This window comes from Dipodomys spectabilis, unplaced genomic scaffold (assembly GCF_019054845.1).
Source record: "Dipodomys spectabilis isolate Male_0828 unplaced genomic scaffold, ASM1905484v1 ptg000002l, whole genome shotgun sequence".
Taxonomy (NCBI): Eukaryota; Metazoa; Chordata; class Mammalia; order Rodentia; family Heteromyidae; genus Dipodomys; species Dipodomys spectabilis.
In genome coordinates, this window is record NW_024870679.1 from 40,968,497 (window position 1) to 40,989,178 (window position 20,682).

A 20,682-nucleotide genomic window follows, 5' to 3' on the forward strand; every position below is an offset into this window, starting at 1 on the left:
CAGTTTCTATAGTTCCACCTATAAGAACAAGCTTATGATTAAAGGAGAGTGTGTAAGCCAGGTACCGGTGGCCTAGGCTTGTAATCCTAGCTACTCAGCAGGCTGAGAGGATCGTGGTTGCAAGCCAGCCTGGGCAGAAAACTCCATGACACTCCTACCTCCAATAAACCACTCAAAACTGGAAGTGGCTCGTGGTTTTGCCTTCAGCAAAAGAGCTCAGGGATAGCACCCAAGACCTGAGTTCAATCCCAACAACCAATCGAAAAGAAAAGTGTGTAAATGCTCATCTGGGGTAATTTGGGGGGTGGGGCAGGTAGCACAAGAGACATCAGGTGTAATTGTTGGACTAATTCATCCTTGAGATGCTGTGATCTTACCCCTCCTCCCCCCAAGTAGGGGAAGATAAGGCATGGGGAGGATGGGAACACAGTGAAAAAAATGCTGCTGTCTTGAAAGTTTTTGTCAAAGTCTTTGTATCTTCCTTTCTGCTAGAGACCATGGCGAGCCCAGGAAAAGACAATTATCGAATGAAGAGCTATAAGAACAATGCCCTAAATCCTGAGGAAATGAGGCGAAGAAGAGAGGAAGAGGGTATACAGCTCCGGAAGCAGAAGCGGGAGCAACAAGTGAGTTAGAATGTTGTCAACAGATGATTAGGGAAATGATCCAGCTTCTAGGATTGGCCTTCGTCTTGCATACTTACCTTCCCCTTGGGGGAAGTGAGCTACTTAATAGGCCACTAGCCCATTTTCTTTTTATTGAGAAATATTAGGGGTTTGGAGGCATGGCTCGGGTGGTAGAGCACCAGCCAATGAATGAAAGCAAATGTTAGATACTGAGTTTGAATGTCTCCCTCCCCCCCTCCCCCAAAAAAAGAAATATTGGAAGCTTTAACAATAGTAAAATAAGCCAGGCACTTGTGGCTCACGCCTGTAATCCTAGCTACTCAGGAGGCTGAGATCTGAGGATCAAGGTTCAAAGCCAGCCCAGGCAGGAAAGTCCATGAGACTTTTACCTCCAGAAAACCAGAAGTAGCACAACTGGGAGAGCACTCTCCTTGAGCTGAAGAGCTCAGGGACAGTGCCCAGGCCCAGAGTTCAAGCATCATGACCAAAAAAAAATCAGTCCCTTATCCCCTTTCCATAAGTTAGACTAACTATAAGACATCATTTATGTGTAGCATTCTAATTCCAGCTCTTTGTGCCTTTTGTCTTCTTCACACTGTAGTCAATATTAGGCCCACCCATTAAACCTCAGCTCCAAGCCCAGTCCTTTAAGAGGCTTAGTAGCCATTCTGGACTGCCTTCTGTTTTCTCTAGTTTCTTTTTCCTAAATGCCCTAGTATTTGGACTATACTAATGTTACCATCTGTACTCCCACCCCTCTCCACTACCAAATTGATACCTTGCTTAACTCTAGATGTAGTCACCTTAACCTGCTTTTGCCCATTTTCTTGCTATACCATTATTATTTTCCTTTGGAGCTTTTCATACCCACCATCTTCTATACAAAGGACAAAAAAATTCTTGAAAGATTTTATTTTCTAAAAATTCTCTTTTAATGAACATGAACTATTAGAGGAAACATAGAATGTCAACCTATGTAATATATAAGCTCGGCATCATTTTCTCTAGCATTTCCTTATCATTGATGCAATAGTTATTTGGTTCAGTAAGTAGTCTTACCACTTTCCCCATACTTTATTTTCAGCTTTTTAAACGGAGAAATGTGGAGCTGATTAATGAAGAAGCTGCAATGTTCGATAGTCTGCTGATGGACTCCTATGTGAGCTCTACCACTGGGGTAAGGCCTTTGTACCTGCCTGAAGCAGATCTGTGACATAACTGCCTCTGGAGAAGAGAATTTGGATGGTTCGTGTCATCTAGAAGCCTTCCCAGGAATGTTCTTTCTTCTATGGGCTCTTTTTTGTTGTTGGTGGTGGTGGTGGTCATGGGGCCTGAACTCTGGGCCTGGGTGCTATCCTTCAGCTCTTCAGCTTAAGGCTAGCTCTCTACCACTTGAGCCACAATGCCACTTCCAGTTTTTTCTTCTTATGTGGTGCTGAGGGGCTTCATGCATGTAAGACAAGCACTGTACTACTGAGCCACCTTCCAAGCCCCAGTGTGCTCTTTTTTAAATGGTCAGTTTAAAGAATGAATCAGCATTCATCTCTGATAGAAATACCTAAGGTAACTCTCAAGGGGAGTCAACAGTTCCTTCAGAGATTAAGAATCCATTTGAAATGTTTCAACTTGAAGCAGACAGATTGAACAACCCCCTTCTCCTGAGGCTGTTAGGCCATCCTCTTACCCCTAACAGGATTGTGTGCTCACATCTGGCTGTGGTGGTTTCTGTTTCTGTTTGTAAAGTCTTAAACCTGTTTTATATTCTAGGAGAGTGTGATCACAAGAGAAATGGTGGAGATGCTCTTCTCTGATGATTCTGACATGCAGTTAGCAACCACACAAAAATTCCGCAAACTTCTCTCCAAAGGTATAAAGGCTGATCCTTCTTTTTTTGGGGGGGGGGGGGGGGATGTTGTGTCCCGTCGTGGGGTCTGAACTCTGGGCCTGGGTGCTGTCCCTCAGCTCTTCAGCTCAAGGCTAGCACTCTACCACTTGAGCCACAGTGCCACTTCCGGCTTTTTTCTTTTTGCTTATGTGGTGCTGAGGAATCGAACCCAGGGCCTCATGCATGCAAGGCAAGGGCTCTACCACTGAGCCACCTTCCCAGTCCAAGGCTGATCCTTCTTGCAGGAGCTTCTTTTTCTTTTTAGTGACCTCATCAACTGTTTTCCCTTTTGCTGATGATGTTCTAGTTCTACTAACCGTGTAGTACATCCCACTTTTTTGGAGGGGAGGGGAATTGTGGGGCTTGGGCGCTATCCCTGAGCTCTTCAGCTCAAAGCTGAACTTTACCACTTGAAGCACAGTGCTACTTCTGGTCTTCTGGTGGTTAACTGGAGATAAGAATCTCACAGACTTTCCCACCTGGGCTGGCTTTGAACCACGATCTTCAGATCTCAGCCTCCTGAGTAGCTAGGATTACAAGCGTGAGCCACCAACACCCAGCTATATCCCACTTTTGTACTTGGTGTTCTTTCTGTCTAATGTCCTAATATCTATGCAGCACCTCCCTCACTTACAGCTTACTAATGAGCCTACTCTGACTACTATCCAAAACAGCCATCATTGTCAGGTACTTGGTGGCTCATGCCTGTAATCCTAGCTATTCACAAGACTGAGAGCTGAAAATCATAGTTCCAAGCCAGCCTGGGCAGGAAAATCCCTGAGAGTCTTACCTCCAGTTAACCAGCAAAAAGCTGAGTGGAGGCATCGCTCAAATGGTAGAGAATGAACCTTGAGGAAAAAAAAAAAGCTTAGGTATAACACCCAGACCCCGAAATGAAGCCCAAATCTGGCAATAACTGTATGAATAAACAAATAATAAACACTGCCATCCTCCCCCCCCACAATCAGTAGTTTTGCCTTGTCCTACCTCCTTTTTTCCTCCATTATCATCCCCAATATCTGCAGGAAATAGTATTGTAGAGCTAGGAATATGGCTTAGTGGTAGGGTGCTTGCCTAGCATGCATGAAGCTCTGGGTTCAATTCCTCAGTACCACATACACAGAAAAAGCTAGAAGTGGCTCTGTGGTTCACGTGGTAGAGGTAGAGTGCTAGCCTTAAGCAAAAGAAGCGCAGGGACAGGTCCCAGGGTCCTGAGTTCAAGCCCCAGGACTGGGAAAAAATAATAATAATAAAATAATGTTGTATTTGTAGATAATCTGTATATATTCTTCAGTATACTCTAGATACATCTCCAGATTACTTAAAATACCTAATACAATATAAATAGTTGTTCTACTATACTAGTTAGGAAATAATAAGAAAAAAATGGTTGAAAGGCACATTATTTTTTCTTTGTGAGTTTTGTTTTGTTTTGTTCTGTGTCTTGCTTTGTAGCTGAAGCCAGCCTGGAATTTGCTATGTAATCCAGGCTAGCCTTAAACAAGAGATCCGCCTGTCTCAGCCTTTTGAATGATGGCATTATAGTTGTATTTTACAGTAACCATCTGTAACTATATTAATGAGCATCTGATAGAGTGGGTAGATATGGTATCCACAGTGTATATTTACAACTTTCTAGCAATAATAATATAGCTTTCCTGACAAGGATATAAATTATGCCAGGACAGGAACTTTGGGAAGTTTGTTCATTATTATATCTTCAATAACTAAGACTGTGTGGTAGGTATTTGGTATATGATACACAAGGCTCTGGATTCTGTCTCCAATACTACAAAAAATAAAGTCTGTTATGATAAGGAAAATATATATCTTGCCTTAGTATATTAAGCATTCTTCTCAAGAAAAGACTATGGCCATGAAGGAAAATATGTAGACAAGGGTTATTCATTTCTTGGGCTTTCCTCTCTCCTTTACCATTTTGAACATTAATTTAGTAAGCTAGAAGTGAGTATGCCTAATTAGGATTGGTTCTCCACTTTAGCATGCCACATGAATTATATAGTTCAGAGATAAGCAAGAATCATTAAAGGTACCTTACTAGAAAGGAGTTTGGGAATCTTTATTAGGGTCCTTAGGATTATTTAGGAAGGATTATAAACTCACCCCAGGAAGTAGATCAGGCAAAGCCTCCTGACTTTTCTATTTTCCCTCCTTCCAGAGCCAAGTCCTCCAATAGATGAAGTTATCAATACTCCAGGAGTAGTTGATCGGTTTGTAGAATTTCTGAAGAGGAATGAGAATTGTACATTACAGGTAAAATCTAGGGAGATATGGTGGCCAAATGAAACTTCTTTAAGAAATTACAGTGGGTAGAAACTTGACTTCAAAGAAGAGAACCAAAAATCTCAATGATAACTATATGAAATAGTGCATTTGTTAGCGAACTGCCCCACAATGTGTATATACTTCAGAACAGCAAACATGGTGGAAACATATATTTTTTTCTGTTTTTGTTTTTTGCCAGTCCTGGGGCTTGAGCTCAGAGCCTGGGTACTGTCCCTGAGCTTCTTTTGCTCAAGGCTAGCACTCTACCACTTGAGCCACAGCTCCACTTCCAGCTCTTTTGGTTTATGTGGTACTGAGGAATCCTATTAGTACTATATTTTGGTTGGTCACAGGGCTTGAACTCTGGGCATGAGCACTGTCCCTCAGCTCTTCAGCTAAAGGCTAACACTCTACCACTTGAGTCACAGGGGTACTTCCGCTTTTCTGGTAGTTTACTGGAGATAAGACTTTCACAGCTTTTCCTGCCCAGGCTGGCTTTGAACCGCGATCCTCAGATCTCAGCCACCTGAGTAGGATTTTTTTTTATTTTTTTGTTTTTGTTTTTGTTTTTTGGCCAGTCTTGGGGCTTGAACTCAGGGCCTGGGCATGTCCCTGAGCTTCTATTGCTCAAGGCTAGCACTCTACCACTTGAACCACAGCACCACTTCTGTTTTTTTCTGTGTATGTGGTACTTAGGAATCGAACCCGGGACTTCATGCATACTAGGCACTCTAAAAGCACTCTACCACTAAGCCACATTCCTAGCCCTCTGTTAATTTTTTTTTTTTTTTTGGTCCGGTTGTGGGGCCTGAACTCTGGGCCTGGGCGCTGTCCCTCAGTTCTTCAGCTCAAGGCTAGCGCTCTACCACTTGAGCCACAGCGCCATCTCTAGCTTTTTTCTTTTTGCTTATGTGGTGCTGAGGAATCGAACCCAGGACTTCAGGCATGCAAGACAAGTGCTCTACCACTGAGCTACCTTCCCAACCCCCCTCTGTTAATTTTTAAAAGAGTGTATTTATTTTTAATCTCAAAGGAAAGATACCAGATTATGATAGATATTTCATTATAAATCAGAGGGTATATAGTCCATTTCTAGCTACCTATGTGACCTGAGGCAAATCATTTATCTCTCTGGCTCCTTCTCCAAAAATGGAAAATTAGTAAATCCATTGGAATTTGCTAGAAACTCAGCTGGAAGATAAGTTAGAGAGCTATCTCACTCGTAGATTTCAGAAGCAATGATGAAACTCCAGAAAAGAAAAGTGACCCATAGGTAGTGACTACCACGGTACTATAGGACTTAACCTACACCATTGAACCCAGTTCCATATTCCCATTGTGTAACACCACTGCTTTTCCTACTGTGGGGGAGCTTTTGTTTGGTTTTGTTTCTATTCATGGTTAAGAAGTTCATTGTTTCAAACTAGCTGGTAAAACTGCTTAATCTAGAATGACCTCTCATCATAAATTTATTCTATTTACAGTTTGAAGCTGCCTGGGCTCTAACAAACATTGCCTCTGGAACCTCTCAGCAGACCAAAATTGTCATTGAAGCAGGGGCTGTCCCCATTTTTATAGAGCTGCTTAACTCAGACTTTGAAGATGTACAGGAACAGGTAATACTCAGATTTATCTTGATTGTTGATGGTACTGACAGTATAATAAAAAAAAAAATTTAGTTTTAATCCCAGTTCTTGATACAGTGCTCTTAAAGCCCTTGGAATTTTCTGAGTGATAAAAAGATAACCTTTAGATACATTTGGTCACCAAAGAAAACAAAGCACAGGGGCTGGGAAGGTGGCTCAGTGGTAGAGCGCTTGCCTTGCATGCTTGAGGCCCTGGATTCAATTCCTCAGCACCACATAAGCAAAAAAGAAAAAAGCCAGAAGTGGCGCTGTGACTCAAGTGGTAGAGCGCTGGCCTTGAGCTGAAGAGCTGAGGGACAGCGCCCAGGCCCAGAGTTCAGGCCCCAGGACCGGATCCAAAAAAAAAAAAGCACAGGATTAGAGGGTGGAAACTCTGAAGCCTCTCCCATACACATGTTCATAGATATGTGAGGAAGGCTGCACCTGTGCTGAGAAGGTGTCGGAGGGCACAGAAGCTCTGTACTACCAGTCCCTACACTGAATATCTTGCTTTGTGCATATCTGTCAGCAACAATTTCTGCATCATACCTAATATAAGTAAAGTGTTCTTTTTTAAGTTAGATCTAAATTATTCCAATGAGTTATCAGTTAACTGAGAAATAATTGCAGCATCCTGGGCACTACTGGCTCACACCTGTAATCCTAGCTACTAAAGAGGCTAAGATATAAGGATCGCAGTTCAAAGCCAGCCTGGGCAGGAAAGTCCATGAGACTCTTAACCGCCAGTTAGCCGCTAGAAATCCAGAAGTGGCGCTGTGGCTCAAGTGGTAGAGTGCTAGCCTCTTGAGCTGAAGAGCTGAGGGACAGTGCCCAGGCCCAGAGTTCAGGCCCCACAACTGGCAAAAAAAAAAAAAAAAAAATTGTGGAACTAACTTGGTGCCAGTGGATCATGCCTATAATCCAAGCTACTCAGGAGGCTGAGATCTGCGGATTGTGGTTCAAGCCAGCCGGGGCAGGAAAGACTGTGACACTCTTTTGTCCAATTAATCACCAGAAAACTGAAAGTGGCACGTGTCACTTTGGCTCAAAATGGTAGAGTGCTAGCTTTGAGCGCAAAAGCTCAGGGATAGTGCCCATGTCCTGAGTTCAAGCCCCACAACTTGAACCCCCCACCACAAAAAAAAAAAAAAAAAAGTTGGAACAAAACACCATAGTACCTCTCAGTAACTATAGGTAGATGTTGGAGATAAGGTACAATTTCCATTTCTCCCACCGGTTTCTTACTAGTTTGATAGAAATGGAGATTCTTGTCCTAGTGGTGTGGATGACAAGGTCTTGATTTGGCTTTTCTTGCTGAAGATGGCAGCCTGTCTTCTTCCCCACTGAACCAGCACCACCCAGGGAAAATGTCCTTGTAGAGCAAGTACTAAATAAGGATTTTAAACAGGAAGTCACATCAACTTGTTTAATATCTCTAGCCTTGATATTTTTTGGGGGGTGGGGGGGAGCTTTGTAGTACTGACTATAAAGTATTTGCAGAAGCTACCAGGCTCTTTGGGTGACAGTTCCACCATCCCTTTTCAGGCAGTCTGGGCTCTGGGAAACATAGCTGGAGACAGTTCCGTTTGCCGAGATTACGTCTTGAATTGTTCCATCCTTAATCCTTTATTAACGTGAGTAATTATCATCTTCACCTGGGGCATTTTTAAGGCAGCTTTGTGGTAGTTCATTTGAGGGCAGCTTATTTGATCCCATAAGATGATAGGTAAATACATTCTGATTCCAAAGTAGAAGTTACTTTGAGAATAAGAAGATTGTACCTGAGATGGAGGTATGATTCAAGACCAGCCTTGAGCAAAACAGCCAAGTAAGAATGCAATGCCCTGAGTTTAAGCCCAGTACCAGCATCATAAGGAGAAAAAGAAGAAGATTGTGCCCATAATCTGTGTCAAGAATATTGTTCCTTGGGCTGGGAATATGGGTTAGTGGTAGAGTGCCTGCCTTGCATGCAGAAAGGCCTGGGTTCAATTCCTCAGCACCACATAAACAGAAAAAGCCCCAGGACTAGTAAAAAAAACAAACAAAATAAGAATATTGTTCCTTACCTCATGATATTATAGAACCTTATATTGATTGTACCTCCTTCATTATTGAGCCAGGGAAGAGTAACTAACACATCGAGAAAAATCCAACCTTCTCTCCAGAATGCATTGATTGGGTATAGGGCTATGCATAGGTACATTAGTCAACTCTATCATGTCATAGTTCAAAATCCCTCTAGTCAGTTGGACCCCTCTTCCCAGTCTTTCCTCCCTCCGTACCCTTAAAGTAAACTATATCTGAACTGAAAAAGGTAAGTGGATTGTTATTCAGAAACCTCAATCTCATTTCATACTGCAGGGCTAACACCCTCCTACTTAGACATTTAGCTTTTATTTCCAAAGAAAACACTACTCTTTGTCTGAGACTTGAGCTCAGATGTAGTATGTTCTACCTAAAAAGCTTTAGCAAGAGCCAGTGGCTCACATCTATATAGCTATAATTGTAGCTACTCAGGAGGCTGAGATCTCAGGATTGCGGTTCAAAGCCAGCCTGGGCAGGAAAGTCCATGAGACTCTTTAATTAACCACCAAAAAGCCAGAAAATGGAGGTGTGAGTTCAAGTGGTAGAGTGCTACCTTGTGCTGAAAAGCACAAAGACAGCACCTAGGCCCAGAGTTCAATCCCCATGACTAATGAAAAAAAAGCTTTAGCCAGGTATGATGGTACATACTTGTAATCCCAGCACTTGAGAGACTGAGGCAATAAGATTCTGAGGGGGGCTGGGAAGGTGGCTCAGTGGTAGAGCGCTTGCCTTGCATGCATGAGGTCCTGGGTTCAATTCCTCAGCACCACATAAGCAGAAAAAAAAAGCCAGAAGTGGCGCTGTGGCTCAAGTGGTAGAGTGCTAGCCTTGAGCTGAAGAGCTGAGGGACAGCGCCCAGGCCCAGAGTTCAGGCCCCACGACTGGACCCAAAAAAAAATAAGAAGATGATCCTGAGGTTGAGTAGTGAGATCCTGGGCTGGGGAGAAGGGGGTTTTGTAGGCTTACTCAAGATCTACTTGTTTTGCCAGTCCTGGGGCTTGAATTCAGGGCCTGGGCCTATCTCAGCTCTTTTTGCTCAAGGCTAGTGCTCTGCCACTTGGAGCCACAGTTCAACTTCCAGTTTTCTGGTAGTTAATTGGAACCTGGGCTGGCTTTAAACCGTGATCCTCAGATCTCAGCCTCCAGAGTAGGTAGGATTACAGGCATAAGCCACCAGTGCTCAACAAAATCTAACTCTTTTATCCTTATTATCTATGGTGTTGACAAGCCACCTGATCCTATTCCTCTAAGTCATCATTTACTGCTCTTAATTTAGCCTAATGTGCTGGCTTCTAGAATCTTTGTAGTCTAGTTAGATTAGCCTCTGGGGTTAGTTGGCAACAGCTCTGTACTAGGGCATCAGTGCTCAAGGTCTGGCTTTGCTTTTTTCTTCAGACTCCTTACCAAGTCCACACGACTGACGATGACACGGAATGCAGTCTGGGCTCTGTCAAATCTCTGCAGAGGGAAGAACCCACCCCCAGAGTTTGCAAAGGTGAGAGCTGCTTACCAGTCCCTAACTAATAGATTCCATCATACTTTCTTAAATTTTGGGATACCCCTTAGACTCTTAAATCATGGGAAATTAACAGAAGCAACTGTCAATGAAGCAGTTGACCCTGTGTGCCTGGATGGTAAAGGGAAGAGATAGACAAAGATTTAATATAGCTGGGCACCCGTGGCTCATGCCTGTAATCCTAGCTACTCAGGAGGCTGAGATCTGAGGATCATGGTTCAAAGCCAGCCCAGGCAAGGAAAGTTTGTGAGACTCTTATCTCCAATAAACCACTAGAAAACCAGAAGTGGTGCTGTGGCTCAAGCGGTAGAGCGCTCACCTTGAGCTGAAGAGCTGAGGGACAGCGCCCAAGCCCAGAGTTCAAGCCCCACGACCGACCAAAAAAAAAAAAAAAGATTTAATATAGCCGGGTTCCAGTGGCTCATGCCTATAATCCTAGCTATTCAGGAGGCTGAGATCTGAGGATTGTAGGAAAGTTCATGAGACTCTTACCTCCAATTAACTACTAGAAAACTGGAAGTGAGTGCTCACTTTGAGCTGAAGAGTTCAGGGACAGTGCCCAGGCCCAGAGTTCAAGCCCCATGACTCGCCGCCCCCCCCCCAAAAAAAAAAAATAATAATATGATAGAGATTCAGCTAGACACTGCTGGCTCACTCCTAGAATCCTAGCTACTCAGGAGGCTGAGATCTGAAGATCTTGGTTTTAAGTCAGCAGGGGCAGACAAATCCAAGAAATTTATCTCCAATTAACCAGCAAGGAGCCTGAAGTGGAGGTGTGGTAGAATACCGGCCTTGAGCAGAAAAGCAAGAGTGCAAGGCTCTGGATTCAAACCCCATTAATAGTATATAGACATATATGTCTACCATTACTTTGGGAGAGGTGGTTAGTGATAGAACTAATATAGTCCTGTCTCCCTGTAAGTTCTTTTATTCTGCCTCCAACAGGTCTCCCCTTGTTTGCCAGTATTGTCTCGCCTACTCTTCAGCAGTGACTCTGACTTGTTGGCAGATGCTTGCTGGGCCCTCTCTTACCTATCTGATGGCCCCAATGAGAAGATCCAGGCAGTGATAGACTCCGGAGTCTGCCGGAGATTGGTCGAGCTTCTGATGTGAGTGTTCTCAGTTACAAAGGATAAAGATTCTTTGTTTATAAATGAATCCCAAACAGTTCCAGCTAGCTGTTTTCTGAACTAACAGAAGGTCTGGAACCATGTGGATGCTGCCATCCTTGGTGTTCAGGAAGGCTGAGTGTGATACACTTGTCCTTCATTGATAATCTTTTTCTCCTCTGTAGGCATAATGATTACAAAGTGGCTTCTCCTGCTCTGAGAGCTGTGGGTAACATTGTCACTGGGGATGACATCCAGACCCAGGTAAGGAAGAGTACAGAATCTTTTGTTTTGTGTCAGTTGTGGGGCTTGAACTCTGGGCCTGGATGCTGTGCCAGCTCAAGGTGAGCTCTCTACCACTTGAGCTACAGCGCCACTTCCAGCTTTCTGGTGGTTTATTGGAGATAAGAGTTTCACAGACTTTCTTGCCCCAGCTGGCTTTGAACCATGATCCTCAGATCTTAGCCTCCTGAGTAGCTAGGATTACAAGTGAGAGCCACTGGCGCTTGGCAAGAGTACAGAATCTTAACTCACTATCTGTTTGAGCCACTGGGAAGAGCTGCCTGCGGACAAAAAAAATCCTTCCCTGCCTGATGGGAGGCAGCATGGTCTGACACAGACAGCTTGGGCCTAGGTAAAATAATTTAAGCGCTATGTACACTATGTAACATTGTGGGCATTTTGGTTCCTTCTTAAACAAATTATAAATAAGTTATAATCATCCAGTTGGTGCTTGGGAAGGAAAACTAAGTGGAATAGTGAATTATCAGACATAGTTAAGTCTGAGCTATGATCCTTTTGAAATACTGAAAGCTATAGAACTTCACCAATATTTCCTAAACCTTTAGGGTCCCAGTAACCTCTCTAAGCCATGCATGGTGGCTCAACCCTATAACTCTAGGTATTTGGGAGGCAAAGATCAAGAGAATAGAGATTCAAGACCAACCCAGGGAACAAAGACCCTGTTTCAACCAATACAAAGCTGAGTCAAGTGACACATAGCTATCACCCCAGTTATGCAAGACGTATAAATTGAGGCCTAGGCATAAAAGTAAGACCTTTTCCAAAAAGTAGCAAAAACAGCTCAAGCCTATAATTCTAGCTACTAAGAAAGCTAGGATCTGTGGATCATGGCTCAGAGCCAGCCCAGGCAGGAAAGTCTCTGAGATTCTTACCTCCAAAAAAGGCTAAAATGGGGTGGGACTCAAGTGATAGAACACTAGCCTTCAGCAAAAACTTCGGGAATAGTGCCTGTTCCCTAAATTCCCTAAATTTTGGTGCAGGTCCCAGGACCTGCACCAAAAGAAAAAAAAAAAGGACTGTGCCGGGCGCTGGTGGCTCACGCCTGTATCTTAGCTACTCAGGAGACTGAGATCTGAGGATCGCGGTTCAAAGCCAGCCCGGGCAGGAGAGACCGTGAGACTCCTATCTCCAGTAAAACACCAGAAAACCGGAAGTGGCGCTGTAGCTCAAGTGGTAGAGCGCTTGCCTTGAGCTGAAGAGCTGAGGGACAGCGCCCAGGCCCAGAGTTCAAGCCCCACGACCGACAAAAAAAAAAAAGAAAAAGAAAAAAGGACTGGAGGCATGGCTTAAGTGGTAACACACTTTCCTGGCAAATGTAAGGCCCTGAGTTCAAACCCTACCATCACAAAAAAAAAAACAAAAAACAAAACCACTTCAAGGTAGAATAGAGAAGGAGAATGATTGAGGAGAACAATGGAAGGGGAGACATTAATCAGGATGCATTGTACTTGTTTTTGTTTTAGCTTGTTTTTTGTTTGTTTGTTTTTGCCGGTCATGGGGCCTAAACTCTGGGCCAGCGTACTGTCCCTCAGCTCTTCAGCTCAAGGCTAGCAATCTACCACTTGAGCCACAGCAACACTTCTGGCTTTTTCTGCTTATGTGGTGCTGAGGAATTGAACCCAGAGCTTCATGCATGCAAGGCAAACACTCTACCACTGAGCCACCTTCCCAGCCCTCTACTTGCTTTTATAAACAAACATGTTATGGTTATAATGTATCCCATGGTGGCTCTATTTGCATTTTTATAATTATTCATGATGAGCAAATTTATAGTATAGCTTGTTAGCCATCTATATATAACTTTTTGGGGAGTAATGTCTATCCAAATCTTTTCCTCATTTTTTTTTTCCTGGAGTTCATTTTGATAAATATTATTATGCTTGATCAGAAGCAGAGAACGATTGTGCTTTGGGTTCCTCCACAAAGAATATCTTCCTTTGCTTTTCCTCATTTTTTTACTTTGGCTGCTTAGGAACTTTTGTTGTTGTTTAGTTGTAGTTCTTTATATATTCTATTAATCCTTCATTTGATTTGATACTTGATTTGCAAATATTTTCTATACTTCTGTGGTTTTCCTTTTTTTTTTTTTTTGATTTGGATCCTGAGGCTTGAACTCAGAGACACATACACGTATGTGTGTATATATATATATGTATACATATGCATGTATGTGTACATATATATGTGTGTGTATATATAAACTAGAGACCCAGGAATGTTGATGGTGTGATTCATTCTTAGTCCAAAGGCCTGAGATGCAGGAGTCTGTGATACAAACCCTAGTCTAAGGAAAGGAAAAGATGGGATGAGATATTCTAACCCAAGAAGTGAGATCAAAAATTTTTTCTACCTCAGACTTGATTATTTTCAGTCCTCCAAGTGATTGGATGGTGCCCAACTTTCATTGTTTATGATGTCTTGATGCACACACATTGTAAAACTTACATCCCAACTCCTAATTTCTCTTTTCTTTCCTGTGTTTTTGTGTGTTCTAGGTTATTCTTAACTGTTCAGCCCTCCCTTGCCTTCTGCACTTGCTGAGCAGCTCTAAGGAGTCAATTCGGAAAGAAGCTTGCTGGACCATTTCAAACATCACTGCTGGCAACAGGGCTCAGATACAGGTAGAACAGTCAGGATAATTGAGGGGTTTGAAAAGATAATCAGGGTATTGGAGGCTTGTGGTATATTTGTTGCCACAGAAAACATTTATTCCCCTTTAAAAATAGGGGTCAAGCCAGGTGTTAGTGGCTCACATCTGAAATCCTAGCTACAAAGGAGTCTGAGATCTGATGATCATAGTTTGAAGCCAGCAGGAAAGTTGGTGAGACTCTTATCTCCAAGTAAACACCCAAAATAAACCCAGAAGTAGAGCTGGGTCTCTAATGATAGAGTACTAGCCTTGAACAAAGAAGCTCAAGGACAGTATCCTAAGCAAGCCCCAGGACTTGCACCCAAAAAAAACAAAAAACCAATTAGGGGCTGGGAATGTGGCTCAGTGGTAGAGTGTCTGCCTAGCACAAATGAAGCCCTGGGTTCAATTCCTCAGTACCACATAAACAGAAAAAGCCAGAAGTGGTGCTATGGCTCAAGTGGTAGAGTGCTAACCACGAGCAAAAAGAAGTTCAGGGATGGTGTCCAGGCCTTGAGTTCAAGTCCCAGGACTGGCAAAAAAAAAAAACCCAAAAATATTTTGGATCAAGGGCTGGTAATATAGCTCAGTGGTAGACACTTGCAAGGCCATGCAAGTGTCTAGCCATGCAAGGCCCTTGTTTGATCCCCACTGCCACAAAAACAAAGCCAAACAAATGAGGGGTCAATATGTACTGCTGGTCTAAGACTCTTATGTAGTAGAACCTATAGGTTGTTCCTCATATCCTGTCACTTGTATGGGAGTAACAAAACTTATAGGTGGGGAATGATGTCTAAGTCTTAAGTGATTTTTGTGCTGTTTTCTTTCTCTTCTTAAAATGGCTTTCCCTCTCTTTCATTAATGCCCTTAAGGCTGTCATAGATGCAAATATCTTCCCTGTGTTGATTGAAATACTTCAAAAAGCAGAGTTCAGAACAAGAAAAGAGGCAGCTTGGGCCATTACCAATGCCACATCAGGAGGAACCCCAGAGCAAATCAGGTATTACATATCTTTCCCATTTCCTTTTTTTTTTTTTTTCCGGTTGTAGGGCTTGAACTCGGTCTGGGTGCTGTCCTTCAGCTCAAGGCTAATGCTCTACTGCTTGAGCCACAGTGCCACTTCCTTTTCTATTGATTTATTGGAGATAAGAGATTCATGGACTTTCCTGCCCAGACTAGCTTTGACCAATGATCCTCAGATCTCAGCCTCCTGAGTAGCTAGGATTATAGGAGTGAGCCACCTGCGCCCAGCTTCTTGCCTATTATCTTAAATGATGAGAGCATTTCCTTCTTAGCTCTGGTATGTGGATAACATCTGCATCCTGATCCAACTGCAGTATAGTTAAACTAGTAAATTGCTACAATGATAATGAACTCTGAAATAGATTCCTGCAAACCATGTGTTTGATATCTTTTCCCTCCTGGAGAAGAGAAAACCTGTGACAGCCCATCTACTACTACCCCACTACTCCTTCCTACAGTCCAGAAAACTGACAGCTGTGTAAGTCTCAGTTATACAAATGTAGAGGAATCATGGTGTGGGTCAATCAAAGCAGCTTGCTTTCTTGATGGTTTTCTTTTTTTTTTTTTTTTTTTTTTGGGTCCGGTCGTGGAGCCTGAACTCTGGGTTTGGGCGCTGTCCCTCAGCTCTTCAGCTCAAGGCTAGCACTCTACCACTTGAGCCACAGAGCCACTTCCGGCTTTTTGCTTTTTGCTTATGTGGTGCTGAGGAATTGAACCCAGGGCCTCAGGCATGCAAGGCAAGCGTTCTACCACTGAGCCACCTTCCCAGCCCCGATGGTTTTCATTTTTAAGTGATTTTTAATTATTTTACCATTAATTTTCCTGTCTTTACTACATTATTTTTTAGCCTTTTTAAACACTAGAGCTGAGCACCAGTGGCTCACGTCTGTAATCCTAGCTACTCAGGAGGCTAAAATATGAAGATTGTGGTTTGAAGCCAGCCTGGACAAGAAAGTCTGTGAGAGTTTTTTTTGTCAGTCCTGGGACTTGAACTCAGGGCCTGGGTACTACTGTCCCTGAGCTGCTTTATTTTTATTTTTTTTAAAGTCGGGGGCTGGGAAGGTGGCTTAGTGGTAGAGCGCTTGCCTTGCATGCATGAGGCCCTGGGTTCGATTCCTCAGCACCACATAAGCAAAAAGAGAGCCGGAAGTGGTGCTGTGGCTCAAGTGGTAGAGTGCTAGCCTTGAGCTGAAGAGCTGAGGGACAGTGCCCAGGCCCAGAGTTCAGGCCCCACGACCAGACCCAAAAAAAAAAAAAAGTCGTGGGGCTTGAACTCTTTTTTTTTTTTTTTTTTTTTTTTTCTGTCGGTCGTGGGGCCTGAACTCTGGGTCTGGGCGCCATCCCTGAGCTCTTCAGCTCAAGGTTAGCGCTCTACCACTTGAGACACAGTTCCACTTCCGGCTTTTTCTGCTTATGTAGTGCTGAAGAATCGAACCCAGGGCCTCATGCATGCAAGGCAAGCTTTCTTACCACTGGGCCACCTTCCCAGCCCTGGGGGCTTGAACTCTGGGCCTGGGCGCTGGTGGCTCACGCCTGTAATCCTAGCTACTCAGGAGGCTGAGATCTGAGGATCTCAGTTCAAAGCCAGCCCGGGCAGGAGAGACCGTGAGACTCCTATCTCCAATAAACCACCAGAAAACCGGAAGTGGCGCTGTAGCTCAAGTGGTAGAGCGCTGTAGCTCAAGTGGTAGAGCTCTTGCCTTGAGCTGAAGAGCTGAGGGACAGCCCCCAGGCCCAGAGTTCAAGCCCCAGGACCGACAAAAAAAAAAAAAAGAGTCTTATGGAGTTTCTTGCCTGGGCTGGCTTTGAACCATGATCCTCAGATCTCAGCCTCTTGAGTAGCTAGGATTACAGGCATAAGCCACCGATGCTCTTCTCTGAGCTTCTTTTTGCTCAAGGCTAGCACTCTACCACTGGAGCCACAGTGCCATTTCTGGCTTTTTCTGTTTATTTGGTACTGAGGAATCAAACTTCATGTGTGCTAGGTAAGCACTCTACTTTGGCAGAGTCACATTCCCAGCCCTGTGAGAATCATATCTCCAGTTAACCACCAGAAAACTGGAAGTGGAGCTGTGGCTCTTAAGTGGTAGAGTGCTAGTCTTGAGCATAAAAGCACAGGGACAGGGGCTGGGAAGGTGACTGAAGTGGTAGAGCGCTAGCCTTGAGCTGAAGAGCTGAGGGACAGTGCCCAGGCCCAGAGTTCAGGCCCCCAACAGGATCCAAAAAAAGAAAAAGAAAAAGCACAGGGACAGCACCCAGGCCCTGAGTTCAAGACCCAGGTTTGGTACACACACAAAAAAAGCTGGAAGCAGAGGTGTGGCACATGACTTTAGTTGAAAAAGCTAAGAAAGAAGCTGGGCGCCAGTGGCTCACACCTGTAATTCTAGCTATTCAGGCAGCTGACATCTGAGGATCACAGTTCAAAGCCAGTCCAGGCAGGAAAGTCCATGAGACTCTTAATCTCCAGTTAACTACCTGAAAACCAGAAGTGCACTGTGGCTCAAGTGGTACAGTGCTAGCCTTGAGCTGAAGAGCTCAGGGACAGCACCCAGGCCCAGAGTTCAAGCCCTACAACTGACCAAAAAGAAAAAAAAAAGCTAAGAAAGGACACAAGGCCAAGAATTTAAGCCCTAGTAGCTGCACAAAAGAAGAACAAAAAAAATGAATATTGTGGTGAAAGCAGCATTAGAAGGAAGGGTTTATGTGGAATAATGGAATAATGTATGACATGAACTAGACCAATAACAAAAGGATGGTGGAGAGATTCAGATGAAGGATAGGTAGTTATGAAGACTCAAGAAGAAGCTGAGGGCTGGGAAGATGGCTCAGTGGTAGAGCGCTTGCCTTGCATGCATGAGGCCCTGGGTTCTATTCCTCAGCACCACATAAGCAGAAAGAAAAAAGCCGGAAGTGGCACTGTGGCTCAAGTGGTAGAACGCTAGCCTTGAGCTGAAGAGCTGAGGGACAGTGCCCAGGCCCAGAGTTCAAGCCCCACGACCAGACCCCCCCCCCCCCCCCAAAAAAAAAAAAAAAAAAAAGAAGCTGAATGCTCACTGGTGTCTTATTCCTGTAATCCTAGCTACTCAGAAGGCTGAGATAAGAGAATTGTGATTTGAAGCCAGCAGGGAAAGTTCATGAGACCTTTTTTTTTCTTTTTCTTTCTTTTTGTGGCCAGTCCTGGGGCTTGAACTCAAGGCCTGGGCACTGTCCCTGAGCTTCTTTTATTCAGGGCTAGTACTCTACTACTTGATCCACAGTGCCACTTCAGGCTTTTTCTCTTTATGTGGTACTGAGGAAAGAACCCAAAGCTTCATGCATATTAGATAGCACTCTACCACTAAGCCACATTCCCAGTCCAAGACTTACTTATAATTAACCACCAGAAATCTAAAAGTGATGGTATGACTCAAGTGATGGAGCTCCAGCCTTAAGTGAAAAAGCTAATGGGTAGTATCCAGGTCTTGCATTTAAGCCCCAGAGACATAGCAGAGAAAGAAAAAAGAATCCATAAGGGTGGTCATGGAGACCCACACCTACCCAGCACTTTACTTGCCCTGCATTAATGTAGAGTTGGTCTGCTCTCTGGCCTTCAGGTACCTCGTATCATTGGGCTGCATCAAACCCTTGTGCGATTTGCTGACAGTAATGGATTCAAAGATTGTGCAAGTGGCCCTCAATGGACTGGAGAACATCCTAAGGCTTGGTGAACAAGAGGGCAAGCGTAGTGGCTCCGGGGTCAATCCCTACTGTGGCCTCATCGAGGAAGCCTATGGTAAGTTTCTTCTCATACACCTGACCTCCATCGTAAGTAGAGAATGTAGGTCCAGTCTTAAAGACTAACCTTCCAAAGCAGGACACATGTATATGTTGGGGTGGGTGTTGGAAAGCATCCATAGTTTTTCTAACCTTGAATTTTTCTCTCTAAAACTAATGAAGAGGGCTAGAGAGGTGTTGCTCAAGTGCTAAAGTACTTGTCTTACAAATGGAAATTTCAAGTCCTATATTGCCAACAAATAAAAATAGTGAAGTGGGCACCAGTGGCTCACATCTATAATCCTAGTTACTCAGGAAACTGAGATCTGAGGGTCACAGTTCAAAACGTTTCCAGCTTGGACAGGAAAGTCTGTAACACTTCAACTCCAGTTACCCAGCAGAAAGCCAGAAGTAGAGCTGCTCAAGTGGTAGAGCACTAACCTTGAGCAAAAAAGCTAAGGTAGTTCCAGGTGCTGCTGGCTCACAACTGTAATCCTAGCTACTCAGGAGGCTGAGATCTGAGGATTGCAGCAAGCCCAGGCAGGAAAGTCTGTTACACTCTTATCTCCAATTAACCACCTGAAACTGGAAGTGGCACTGTGGCTCAAGTGGTAGAGTGCTCACCTTGAGCTAAAGAGCCCAGCGTCATTGTCCAGGCCCAGAGGTTAAGCCCCATGACCAACAAAACAAACAAATAAATGAGGACTAGATACTCATTTTTTAATGGACAGGTTCATCTCTTTCCCTTGGGAGTCTACAATTTGGGGAAGAGATCTTGACTCTTCTTTCAAGTTAGAGTGATTTGATCTTACATGTGTTTATAAACACTAACATATGTTTGTACACATAACTCAAAGAATGATAAGTAAATGTTTTATGGACCCTTCCTTTTTACCACCATAGGTTTGGATAAAATTGAATTTCTCCAGAGCCATGAGAACCAGGAGATCTACCAGAAAGCCTTTGACCTCATTGAGCACTATTTTGGTGTAGAAGACGATGATAGTAGCCTGGCTCCCCAGGTGGATGAAACACAACAGCAGTTCATCTTCCAGCAGCCTGAGGCGCCCATGGAGGGCTTCCAGCTATAATACCTGCCTCCGGGGAGGGGAAGGGATGGGATGAACCACCAACCAGCAGAAGAGCAGCCCTCTGATGGGCGGGAAAACACTTGCCCACCATCAGTCACATATACCTGCTGCCCTGGAGACTGTGCTCTTGACCTGCTCCACCCCCTTCCCTGGAGGGAGCACCCTCTGGACAGACACAACCATCTGAGGCTCACATTTGGGTTTTGTGACAAGAAGGGGATGTGTTGGGTTTTCTTCCTTACACTATGTTTTGGCTGCACACTTCTTTATAACCCAGGAGCCCAGGGATAGACAAAGGAGGACTGAGGTAATCAATTTGCACCTTTTTGAATTTTTATTTTTTTCCTTTTTTTCTTCAGTGGTGACTGCTTCCCTTTTATCTTCCTTCCTCCTTCCCAGTCCTCTGCCCTGATTTGTATAACTCTTACCTTGGGTACTTGAGCAGATGGAATATCCCAGAGGGGGGGGGGAAGGGAGGGAAAAGTCCAAAACAAAGTGTTCTTGCTCTGACAGAATATTAATCTTGTATACGTGGATTGAGTTATTTAATTTTTTTCTTTTGCACATTTTTGTTGTATTAAGGTTGCTCTTCCCAAGAGCCATGAGTTTCTGATTTTAGAAATCCCAGCTACCAGCATTGTGTGGCATAGAGGCTGATAGGGAGGCACTATGAAACAAAGAATCCTCCCTCCCTCTGACCATTTGCCTCGCCCTTGTTAATTTGGGAGAGACTCTCACTCTCCTGGGGCAA

General features: G+C 44.0%; 1 protein-coding gene across 2 annotated transcripts in view; it reads left to right on the forward strand.

Moving 5' to 3' along the window:
• Nucleotides 1-20,467, forward strand: part of Kpna6 (karyopherin subunit alpha 6) — a 45,102-nt gene extending 24,635 nt beyond the window's left edge. For both annotated transcript variants that reach the window (XM_042680560.1, XM_042680550.1), the window contains exons 2-14: nucleotides 493-626; nucleotides 1,711-1,803; nucleotides 2,394-2,493; nucleotides 4,691-4,785; nucleotides 6,282-6,413; nucleotides 7,968-8,056; nucleotides 9,903-10,002; nucleotides 10,969-11,132; nucleotides 11,318-11,396; nucleotides 13,931-14,056; nucleotides 14,937-15,064; nucleotides 18,681-18,859; nucleotides 19,744-20,467. In XM_042680560.1, coding sequence (XP_042536494.1) covers nucleotides 493-626; nucleotides 1,711-1,803; nucleotides 2,394-2,493; nucleotides 4,691-4,785; nucleotides 6,282-6,413; nucleotides 7,968-8,056; nucleotides 9,903-10,002; nucleotides 10,969-11,132; nucleotides 11,318-11,396; nucleotides 13,931-14,056; nucleotides 14,937-15,064; nucleotides 18,681-18,859; nucleotides 19,744-19,931 — 1,607 coding nt within the window. In that variant the 3' untranslated portion in view covers nucleotides 19,932-20,467. The remainder of the gene's footprint in view (nucleotides 1-492; nucleotides 627-1,710; nucleotides 1,804-2,393; nucleotides 2,494-4,690; nucleotides 4,786-6,281; nucleotides 6,414-7,967; nucleotides 8,057-9,902; nucleotides 10,003-10,968; nucleotides 11,133-11,317; nucleotides 11,397-13,930; nucleotides 14,057-14,936; nucleotides 15,065-18,680; nucleotides 18,860-19,743) is intronic.
• Nucleotides 20,468-20,682: the final 215 nt, after the last annotated feature.